General features: G+C 38.5%; 2 protein-coding genes across 11 annotated transcripts in view; one reads left to right on the plus strand and one right to left on the minus strand.

The window, feature by feature from the left end:
- pum2 (pumilio RNA-binding family member 2) overlaps positions 1 to 6,841 on the minus strand; it is an 18,173-nt gene extending 11,332 nt beyond the window's left edge. For 4 of the 10 annotated variants that reach the window (XM_008397552.2, XM_008397558.2, XM_008397553.2 and 1 more), the window contains exons 1-9: positions 6,549 to 6,840; positions 4,092 to 4,455; positions 3,263 to 3,331; positions 2,681 to 2,786; positions 2,180 to 2,367; positions 1,917 to 2,089; positions 539 to 833; positions 326 to 449; positions 105 to 213 (exon numbers count right to left, since the gene is read on the minus strand). In XM_008397552.2, coding sequence (XP_008395774.1) covers positions 105 to 213; positions 326 to 449; positions 539 to 833; positions 1,917 to 2,089; positions 2,180 to 2,367; positions 2,681 to 2,786; positions 3,263 to 3,331; positions 4,092 to 4,442 — 1,415 coding nt within the window. In that variant the 5' untranslated portion in view covers positions 4,443 to 4,455; positions 6,549 to 6,840. Of the gene's footprint in view, positions 1 to 104; positions 214 to 325; positions 450 to 538; positions 834 to 1,916; positions 2,090 to 2,179; positions 2,368 to 2,680; positions 2,787 to 3,262; positions 3,332 to 4,091; positions 4,456 to 6,548 lie in introns of all 10 variants that reach the window. The other 6 variants (XM_008397561.2, XM_008397554.2, XM_008397556.2 and 3 more) reach the window with 5 other exon arrangements.
- A 62-nt stretch (positions 6,842 to 6,903) lies between these two features.
- Positions 6,904 to 11,545, plus strand: LOC103457435 (rho-related GTP-binding protein RhoB). Its single transcript, XM_008397550.2, has one exon. It carries the CDS (start codon positions 7,751 to 7,753, stop codon positions 8,372 to 8,374), a length of 624 nt encoding a protein of 207 aa, XP_008395772.1. The 5' UTR covers positions 6,904 to 7,750; the 3' UTR covers positions 8,375 to 11,545.
- Positions 11,546 to 11,810: the final 265 nt, after the last annotated feature.

Raw genomic sequence — 11,810 nt, forward strand, 5'->3', positions numbered from 1 at the left:
ATTTAAATTTTAAAGTTTGCATTAAAGTTCCATTCATGGAAAATATCTGAGGAATTTTAAAACAAGCTGAAGCTAATATGGGATGAATGTGGCCTGACTGATCACCTGCTAGAGTGGCTGCTGCTGCCAGGCCGGCGGCTGTGTACGGGTCGGCTCCGGGCGGCGCAGCATTAATGATGTAGGGATTTGGCACAAATGCAGGAGCGAGTCCAGCTGGGAGATAAGGAAGAGTGATGTTGCTGATGTTTCCACATAAAACCTCATTTGGAACACTTTGCAACCGAGACAAATTAAAGCACAAAGTAGCTGAAGTGTGCATAATTACGTAGACACTGAGCTGAGCAGCCCATCGTACCGAGATGCTGCTGTTGAGCTGCGGCCAGGGCATATTGTTGTTGCTGAGCTGCAGTGAGCTGCTGAACTGTCAGGGGATTTGATCTCTGGAACAACTGAAAACAACCCAGACATGTAACAGATTGTTATCTGCTGAGCACACAGCTGGACACATCTTAGAAAGCCGCTCCGCTCCGAGACGGACCTGCTGCTGAGAGCTGTAGTCGAACAATCCCATTGGAGTTCCTGACGAGTCGACCTGGATCTGGTTCCCAGCGTAGTCAAACTGTAAAGACTCGACGCCAGCCCCCTGCTCCATGCCGCCCATGTTCTGGGCCTCCTGGCTCTGGAAGTCCTCAGTAGGAAGCTTGTTCTGGGCTGGGTTTTGTTGTTGGAGGACATGCGGATGGTGCTGCCCCATCATTTCCAAACCCGTCTGAGTGGGACCCATTCTCTCCACAGCCTCAGTGGGGGAAGATTGACGGCTCCCGGGGGTTGGACTGCGAAAGCAAAGCAAAAAGTAGCCATGACATTAAAGATGTTTTTATGTAGAAAACAGAAATTGTTCCGTAATTCCACCAAAAAACTGTTTTAAACTGGTTTTTTTTATCCACACACAAGCCTACTATTACTTTGACACTTTTTTTTAAGAAAGTTGTCTGGTCGGTTATCTGGGTGTGACATGTTTGTTTTAGAAGAGACAGGAGAAACAGGGGTGGAGAGACACAGCCCACACCAGACAACAGAGACAATCAGATAACTCAAACAGGCTTGACGATATGGGTTCAACTTCTAGAGTGGGTCTAGAATGGGTCCAAGTTCTAGAGTAACATCTAGATTTTATGTTCCGTGTTCTGTGTCAAAGCAGTGACACCTAAGACATCCTGCTGTTGTTCTAATCCCATTTGTAATAACACTTGGCCCAAACAGAAGAAAAAGTTTAATGGTGTTAAAGACAATAGATAAAAGCACTTATCACTAGAACATCAAGGTTATTTTGATATCAATTGGTGCACCATTAGTAGACCATACAGAATCAGTTTGGAACAACTTAAGTTATGAAACTTTGGTTTCTAGAATTGCTGTATTCTGGCTATAGCTAGGTTCTGATTTCAATAGTTTATTATGACTAGGCCGTACTGAGCTCCACAATGCTGGCATTGAGTGAAGAAGACTGAAAGCTAGATATTTTAGCCTCACTGAGGTCGCCTAGATGGAAAAAGAAAACTGTTTTAGCTGAGTAAAGGTTCTCAATTAATTAGTTTAACCTCACTTTTTAAAATAATAAAACAACCTCATTTTACAGACTTCTTTTACTAACACCTTTGCTTCCAATATAAATAATTGACTGCTCAAGACAGGGAGGCTAAGATAAAAAAATATGCTACTGACGTTCTAATGTCTTGTATGATAGTTTTAAAAACTGAGCTGAAATCTGTGCTGGCAAAATAAAACTTTGTGAATCAGACATGAGCTTCAGAAATCAGACTGATGCATTTCTAATTTAAATGCTTTGAAATTTTTCAAAAGGAAAACAACTTCTACAAACTGCTGTAGGATCCTGTTAAGGCAAGAAGACCTACTTGAAGTCTTTGCAGTCTCTATCCATGCCGTTTAGCAGACCTCTTCCGTTGGATTTAGCTGGATCGTTCTCCTCTCCCACCTTCATCTCAGGGCTTTTGTCTTCCTCAAAAGGTGACACTTTCTCTTGTACGTCGCTTTTCTCTCTTCCATCTTGATCAGCATCTCCTCCACCCTGTGATTGAAGATTCAGTTTAGAATCATTTCACAGACAAAATAAAATGATAATTAAAAAAAACAAAAAAAAACAAAAGTGGCAACTTACGTAGCCGCCGTTCCTGTAGCGACCTTCCATTTTGTCACCAGGGGAGGAGCTCAGGACATACTCTACCATGCTCACACCCAGACCTCCACCTTCTGAGCGAGGCGAAAGCACAGAATTTGTATCACCGTTCCCATGGAAACCCTGCCCAGGCCGCCGCTGTACCATGATTGGCTGGGACACTGAATGATCTGGAAAAAGGTCCAGAAATGAGAAGAATGATAGAGAAAATTGGATTTTCTAGAACTAAGCAAAGTAATTTTTTTTTAATCTGCTTTCAGGTAGCCAGAAAGAATAAAGCTTCATGTTAAAGCTTCAGTATCACATTTATGATAAACAGTTAATTATAAATCATTCCTTGTGAATCCATTTTAGCTCTTTAGTTTGTGCATTTAGAAAAAAAAAGATACATTAATCGTTACATCTACTTCTACAATAACAATGATGTTAGTTAGCTGCTGCTGGAATAATTTTTGCATCGTTAAGGATATAAAAGCCACTTACGAGACGATCCCCATGCATTCTCCCTCCATTCTTCACCAAGAAGCATCCCTTTCCGCCCATCCTTGGCTAGCTCATCAGAATCCCAGATCTTTTTTGTTGGCAAAAGCTTAAAGAAAGACAGAAAACATTTTTCTCCACTGTTGATAAATAACTAAAGCAAGAAGGAATCTGCAATGTGTGTGAATATATACAGAGATCTCACAAAAAGGTTAATAGCTTCCTCCATTGGAACAACTTTTAATCCAATTATAGAGTACCCTCTGTATTAATTTGTGTACCAATAATTAATGTTTTAACAACACCACAAATCCTTGCATCAGCTACAGCACGAAGAGGAAGAAGAAAAAAAAAAAAACAACTTGTAGAGCTGGGCTGAATGAGCAGAAATTGTTTTTACAATAGTAGGATGGGGAAATTCACACTTAATTTTCAACAGAGGTCAAAACAATTTGTTTTCCCAAGTGATGCTGATTATGGAAGTATTCTTGACCGCTGTAGAGGATCAGAAGTTAGTCTCTCTTTGGGGATAAAATGAATTAGATGATCCTGAAGGGATAACGGATCTAATTTAAAATGCCTTACCTCTCCCATTCCTCTCGACTCCAGAGCAAGAGCTTGAAAGTCATAATTCATTTCATCTACAGTTCGAACCTAATGTAAAAAAAAAACAAAAAAAAAACAGTTTTGTAAGAAAACATTTATTTTGCTGTTATATCACAAAAAAATATATTTTCAAGTTTTACATTCAGTTTTTTGTTTCACACTAATCTAAGAAACTATTGCAAAAAAAATTGATAATTGTGTTGCATTGAAGTACATGTAAAATATTTTTTTTAAATAAACTAAATGCCAGATATTTTCTGGTCATAAAATAGACGATTTATGTTGAACTCTAGAAACTTCTTTCATTTAGGAATCAATCGCAGAGGATCAATTTTACATGCGTTTATTCAAGGATCTTAGTTCCTACAATTGGACACGATGAGCAAAATGTCCTAACTATATGTTCAAATTTGTTTGATACATAGTTAACTCAGTGTTATGTGTTCATTGAAACTGTAAAAAGGAACCAGGGAAAAACTCATGAGTAGAAATCCATGCCACAATGACGTCCAAACTGTAAATCATGTATTCCAGTCACTCGAACTATAGATTTGATCTTTTGCTTTTAAGACAAAATCTCCTTTACGAGATCTACAGTTCCACAACATCAATTTTATTTATTTTTATCCACATTGGTTTTTTTTAACTAAATTTAAAAGCACTTTATTCCTTTAATATAAAAATAATGAGTTTAGAAATAAAAATGCAAATTAGAAGTTAAAAAAGGAAAAGAAGGGGGTGGGGGGTATTTACCAGCCTATGTCCATGTAATAAAGAGAAGATCAGTACATTACTAGTTACGATTTACCTGATCAACATGATTAGCATCTCCAGTTGGCCAACGGTGCTTGTTAGGAGTGCAACCCACAAGTTGCTCTCCTGGTTGTCTCTGAAAGAAGTATCCAACTGTGGCGTCGTCCTGAGATCTTCCGCTGAGCGGAGGCTGCGGCGTACCTGGGGTAAGGTTAGAACTTCTATCCATACCCTGTAAATGTGGCCCCCCAGGAGCCTGTCCACCACCAACAACCGCAGTCAGGGGCCCGCCGCCATGAACCCGGACACCCCCTGATTCAGGAGCACCATTTGCATGCAGCATCCCACCTCTCGTCTCCTGCCAACCCACGTCATTCATGCCTAGGATGCTGCATGGAATGCTCATTCCACGAGAAAGCCTAAGAAAAACGCAACATGTGAAAGGTCAGACTGTTGCACCCTCGTGTTCTCGGATAGTCAAATGGAAACAATTTCTTGTCTTGATGTGCTTAACTGTACATTCTTCCAAGAAAAATATATTGGAAATGTACTGTTGTCGTCATATACCAAGATTTTTGAGATGTTGGTTAGGAAAAAAAAAAGTTCCCAATGTTACTGATTTTGTGACTTTTGTTTAGATCGTCAGAGGAGCTTTATGGAGCATAAATAAGTCAGCAGCAACTTTCTCCCTCACAAAAAAAAGAGAGAAAAGTCATGGTATGGAAATTAAAGGAGTGCTACCAATCTCTCTCAAGAAGGTAAAGCTGTTTTTAGAGCCATTTATAAGAAGTCAGTTAAGCAGCTGGCTGCAGTATGGCTAACGGAGTAGATAGCCTGACAAACCAGATTTTGCTACAAAACAATGTTTATTCTTTACTTAAATGCTTGTATGAAAATAAATAAATGCCATAATAAGTAATCAATATATTCCACATCTCAGGAGCAGAAAAAAACCTCAGCTTTTACTTTGCTTTTCAGTTTTGTTAACGTGTTGTCATAAAAATCCTGACAGTTGGAGACACATCAAAGTTCTCATAGTGGGTCTGATGTTTTGCTCATTTGAATTAGCTTCTCTTAAGTTGTACAGCCACACTACTGCTGCGGGTAAATTTTGACCTTATTGACAAGGAGAAAATGGTAACAGTTGATAAAGAAGGGTCACAGCAAGATATTTTTAAAGCTGAAATAACATTAAAGAAATAACTAGAGGTAAATTAATATGAAAAATATCAAGCCCTTCAAAATTAGAAATGGGGAAAAATCCCAAGGTGGCATCAACTTTACATGCAATAGCACTGTTATTCCAGAAGCCATTGCACAAACAAGACAGACTATATTGATGCTCATTCACAAATTAAAGATGTAAAAAAATTTTAAATAAACATTACAATCATCACTTGTAGGCACTTCATTAACACTTTAGACAACCCAGGGTTTGTTGGGGGATGATGCATTCTAAACAATGTTAAATGTAGAGGGTAATTTCATTGTATTCGCTGGGTTCAGACTAATTCCTGACATGCTAACTCTAAGCCATGAATGTTTATATTTTTTATGTCATTTATTGTGGTTCCTGCACACCAGGAAACTGGTTTTATTTTGAGAGTGTGATGTGGCAGACATGGGGAATGCATATCATAAGAAACAAAAGCAGGAAAAAAAACTATATAGTGTAACCAAGCTTCCATTTAGCTATTGCTAAGCTAACACTGCGCTACCACTATATTGCGGTAGTGGTTAAATATTCTAAGAGTTGGAGACATTATATATGGTAAATGTTAACCTAAATGTAACTTTAATGCACAAAAAGTCTAATTACACTCACCATTTTGTTATCATTGATATGATAAATAAAACCAGAAGCTTATATTAAGTTAGGTAGCAAGCCCGTTGCTAATATCAAAGCCAGCTTAGTAGTTTTGACGGGTTTTATTGGGGATTTCCGTTGAAAATGCCCAAATGTCGAGCTGTTAAGATCTCTATTGTATATAATAAGTATATAATAACGTAATAGAGGAATGTTTAATATCTGAAATGGAGCACGACTGACGTTAAATTGTGTTGGTAACGGGGGTTAGCATTAGCAACATTAACGGCTAACGAACCGATGCTAAATGCCGCGGGCCTGCTTGTGTTTATTATTGGTTTGTACCGCTAAATTTTTATGTTAAAATCGCGAATTCAACAATGGTCAATTGTTAACATTGACGCTGTCACAAGTGACGACAACAAATGTTATTGGTGTGATTGTACAGTAACGTTTAGCGTTATTAGCAAGCAATTTAAAACCAACGACAGCTATCAAGAGAGCTAATTGCCAACTTGCTGTTGTCTGAGCTTAAACATCAGCCAAACACTCAACAACATGGCCCCCCTTCAAGTCTCAAACAGAGGGGCCTTAACCGCTAAACAAAAGAGAAATACCCACACCGCGGCTTAGAACCGCCATCGATTACCTTAATTTGCGAGATTTCTGCTTCAATTATACTTAAATATGGTTAAAAATACTCACGCCTTGTCGTGTCGATGGAGCCTCTGTGCTTGTAGCCGTCAACCCTACTCTATATTGTTTTGTTGCCGTGGAGAGAACGGTGATTTTTTAGCAAGGCTTGTTCAGAGCTAAGAGTTTGCCTACGCTGGTGCCCCCTCCCTGTAAATAGCGTGAACTACGTAGACCTACGTCCAACATCAAAGTGTGCTTTCCCAAACACTATCCAGGGCCAAAGTGCTACAATCCGATAGCTAATTTGTTGAAACATTTTTACATACAAAATTAAACTGTGAAGTGTCAAAATAATCAATTAAAACATTCATTTATTTTGAGATTAAATTATACAGGGGTATTTTTTTAACATTTGATTAAGGTAAGTTAATATTTAATTTGTTCTTGTTTGTTATTTTAAAAAAATAGCTGACTTCCTCATCAAACACCGTAAATCATATTGATGACTAAAAAGCATTAAGCAAACTAATCACCTCATCCATATAATGGTACTCTTGAGAAAAGTTAAAATAAAATAAAAAAATTAAATAGGAACTAACATCAAATGGCAACACAATGTTTAATCATGGATTTGATCAATTATACTAAGGATAGGTAAACAAATATGTAAATGCTTTTATTTATTTATCGTCTCTTTTTTGTTCAGTTTAAATAGTAATACTCGAACATATAATTCTGTTTAGCGCCTTTTTAGTGTATTAATTGTCACTTTTGCCCTTTATAGCAATTTATCTAAGTTATAATGTGAATAGCAGCATCCCATAAATATGCAACATGTCCAATTGAAAATCTTTCTAATATTGCTTTGAGAAAAACATATTTTTAGTCTTGATAAAAAATTAATATGATAAATTTTGTCTTCTTTTTTTTTTTTTCAAAACTGTGACTAACTTAACTGATAAATAAACGACACCCTAACAATATAGTTCGGTCACCTGGGTGGATCCTTGCGGATTCTGTCCCTCCTCTCTTCAATAGAAACCAATGAGATCCAATCAGGTTTTCCTCTACAAACTATGATCTCACCTCCTTATTTCCGATTGGATCGTTATATTTAGGAAACCAGCCCCGCTTTATAAAGACAAGGCCGTTGTTTCTCTAAACGCTGTGGAGTTTGGAGAGGACATTTTCTGGCAGAACCAGCCTAATAAGTCTCCTGGACGAGTTTAAAAGCAGAGCCGAAGCGCGAGACTGTCCAGACGTTATTTTGGATGCCGCGTTTAAAGAAAACCCAAGAAGCGACCCAAATGGCTGTCCAGCGAAAGAAACTTGTGGTTGTCGGGGACGGCGCGTGTGGGAAAACGTGTCTACTGATCGTTTTCAGCAAGGACGAGTTTCCCGAGGTCTACGTCCCGACTGTGTTTGAAACCTACGTGGCCGACATAGAGGTTGACAACCAGCAGGTCCAGCTGGCTCTGTGGGACACGGCCGGACAGGAGGACTACGACCGACTGCGCCCACTCTCCTACCCGGACACTGATGTCATCCTCATGTGCTACTCTGTGGACAGCCCGGACTCGTTGGGGAACATCTCCGAAAAGTGGGTCCCCGAGGTCAAGCACTTTTGTCCGAACGTGCCAATCATTTTGGTGGCCAACAAGAAAGATCTGCGCAACGACGAGAACACGAAGAACGACCTCTCCCGAATGAAACTAGAGCCCGTGAAGGCGGAGGACGGTCGTGCGATGGCCATGCGCATCGGCGCGTACGACTACTTGGAGTGCTCCGCCAGGACCAAAGAGGGCATCTGGGAGGTGTTCGAGACCGCAACACGGGCTACCCTCCAGAAACGCTCCGCACCGGGGGATTGTTTCAAATGCTGTGTGATGCTGTGAGTCAACTGTGGATTACAAGGTCTGGAGGACCTTTGCGGCATACAAGACGTTTCCTGCCGCTGGGGGTCTGTGTTTGGACATGCTGTCAGCCGCACCAAAACCAGTGACTGCGAACACATTGTTCAGAGCACGCTTGCATGTGGGTGTTGGTGTTTTAATGCACTGGTTTGATCATCTTCGTTCTGGGTCACATGATCCTAATCTGTTCGAAAAATCGACAAACCAACAAATTGTTTCATTACATTTGAAGAAGTTTATCCTCTGCTCACTGAGTGTGGCCTTACCTGAGACTGTTTCAAAGTATTATTATTATTTTTTTAACATTAACTGTTTCACCGAAAATCTGCACTCTAATTTATGTTTGAACTGTGTTGCAACATATCTATCGAGTTTGTGAAATTGCATTTCACCGTAAACATTATAATTCAAAGAAATTAATATGAAATTCTGTATAGTGTTTTTATGTCGGTTTGGGTCCCCCCCCCAACTAAAATCAGTGTTTTTGATATAGGGAGTTGCCCAGGGTGACTGTATGACAGTGTGGGTGAGGCACACAAGCACCAGATAAAAGCCTTTTCTGCTGCTTTTATGTTGACGAAGGATTAGCATGTCTTGCTGCTGAGAATAGGTAGACTGTTTTACGTGATTTGTGCAGAACTACACTGCATTTTGCCCCAGAATTTAGGGTTGTTTCACATAGCTTAAGCAGCTTTGGGGTCAACTGTAACACCTACATTTTCTAAAGAGTTAATAGATTTTTATTTTTTTTACTTTTCATAAAATTGTGGTTCTTAGTGGTCATATTGACCAGTTTGTACTCCTCTTGGGTGTATTAGAGTGCATAGCCAAGTTTTGTGGTACTAAACAAAAATGTTTAACACTATCAAACTGAAATCTAAAATGTACTTGCTAGCCAGCTCATAACTAGTTTGTCTTTCCTGCAAGTATGAGAAAATGTACAGTAACCTTGCTTTCAGCCAGCTGAGCAGGAGTTTGTAGAAAAACATGTAAGGTAGGGACAGCTTTGCATTACTCTTGGTTTTATACAGCCAGTGCACTTTGTCTGAAATCAATTCAAGAGGACTTTGAATTATAGGAAAGTACTGACAAATTTTGGTGGGTTCAGGTGTGTGTGTTATTTATTTTTAATTTTTTTAATACATCAGTAATTGACCCATGCTTAGTTAAACAAGTATTGCCTTACAGCTTACTTTATCAAAGGTCTTTTAAAGCATACAGTATATAAAGGAGCTGCTTCAGAGGGTTTCATGTCTGTTCACCCCTCCATAGCTTTGTATTTATTGTTCGGTTCCATTCTACTTCAATTAAATTTAGACAAATGTCATATTTCTAAGGACTTTGTCACACCACGTTTCCATTAATTCTGGTTCTGATATGCATTTGTTCTGACTGACTAATGAAATGTGACAGATTATGATGCCTGATCAGATCAAAACACCACAAAGTGACTTCATGTGAGTAGAATTAATTTATTTAGGTTGAGTAAGCATCTTTTGTCTAAGTAAATCATAATAGTGTCAACTTTTTAATTAGAGCTTGACAGTGTGTTGTATTGCAATTGTGATCGCATTATCAGTGTGTGCGATGGTGTTTAGATAAACTATTTGGCAGGCAGTATAATTTCAGGTGCCAAGTATTTATGTTGCGCTTTTTGATGAGCGTTTTTTTTAATTGGATAGCTTGAATTGACTTTTTATTCTTGCACTGCACAAAGATCTTAATAACTCAGACACTGAAGCTTTAGAGGTTGGAGGTGATGATGGGGAAACAAAGTGGAAAGTGAGAAAAATGTGTTTCTGTGTTCCTTTATTGATTTCAGATGTACCTATTGCTATGAAGCTCTACTTTAAATTGTTAGTTGCCAAAGCAGGTACGATGGACACTCCTGGCATGTTTATCTAATAGTTATTTTGCAACATGGTAGGAAAAAAACTATTTCATCATGTTCCTGAAAAAAGGGGCAAAATACCTGACTCTTTCCAAGGTCTGTTCTGTAAAGGGCTAGTGTCTAGTTTACAGTAATGCCTTCAGATTTTGGTCATATTGATTAGTCTGTACATAATCCTGTTACTTTACAGCACAATTCAACCAAGTTATGTATACAGTAGCTAAAGCCAAACATTTCAGAGTGATTATTCTGTTACTTTCCTATTTAGAAACTATGATGATTTGGCATCTTGTATAGGGCACTTTTTTTTTTTTTAATAGTCACAGAAATCCAGTTTTGTTTTGTTTGTTTTTTTCGTGGGGGGAGGGTTCAGATAAATAGTACTTTACATTAACAAAGCACTTCAGTGTATCAGTTTGTGTTTTTCAAGACTGATATTTTCTCTGGTAACACCAGCCTGTACAAAGGTGTCAAAATTAAATGTGAATCATGAACCTGCTGTAACAACTTAAACTGCATCAGGAGTATTTTAAGCCACTAAACAGAAATCTAAATATCTTCCGTTGCGACTATGAATGTACCTTAAATTGACTTGGTCAGAAAGCTCGTGGGATAGAATTTAATGTATCTGAGTTAACCTTCGGTTGTTGTGAAATAAGTTCAACTCATCTGTTGCTCCACATGTTGTGTAACTGTCCTCTTGTGTGGCCGTGGGAGTGCTTGTTCAAATAAAAGCTTTTTACATTGATTACTGACACTGTTGCTGTTCTGGTGATTCAGGAAATTTCTCTTCGTGTTTTTTTTATTTTTAACAATCTATTTAGGCGGAGAAAACTTGTGACACGCATCCCATTTCTGTTGCTGAGAAATAACCAGCATGTCCCAGGGTTTAAGCAGTGAGTGTTTTCTGAATCTACCCAGAGACACAATAGTGTAAAAGTCACATTCCCCGCTGTCTTCCGTTGCTGGGCTTTCTGCTGACCTACACAACAGGAATGCATTGTGCTGAACTGCTTGATTTTCCCACAATGGCCCCCTTGATGTGCCTCTGATTTACAGCAACGTTAACACAGATTGAATGCTGCAGGTTTTTCTCATCTTTATTTTTGCTCAAATGTGGAGAAGGACAACATTGAATGTGCGAGACGTTTATTAATGGGTATTTGTTGTACTAGAATGGTACGTTGGATATATTGTAAGGAGAAAATGGTGCCTGTTAAGAAGGAAAGAGTGGAAATCTAAATAAAGTGATTTTTCATGAACTTTTGAATTTGACTTCTTTGAATCATGTTACTTACACATACATCAACATTGCTTTATATACTGAAACATACAAAGAACTGTTTGATTTATTGAATTTTGTATCGATTGATATATTTTGACTATTTCCTACTTGGGATTATTAGCTTAAATATTGTAAATATGACTGGGGGGGAAGAAACTTTCAAACTTTGGAAAAAAAAAAGTAATTAATTGGGTACGGTTACACCCTTTACACAATCTACATAACAAGATAGACCTGAGAAG

Source organism: Poecilia reticulata, linkage group LG21, assembly GCF_000633615.1.
Source record: "Poecilia reticulata strain Guanapo linkage group LG21, Guppy_female_1.0+MT, whole genome shotgun sequence".
NCBI lineage: Eukaryota > Metazoa > Chordata > Actinopteri > Cyprinodontiformes > Poeciliidae > Poecilia > Poecilia reticulata.

Coding starts and splice junctions, on each gene's coding strand:
- LOC103457435 (XM_008397550.2), top strand. CDS start 7,751: ATGCCGCGTTTAAAGAAAACCCAAGAAGCGACCCAAATGGCTGTCCAG.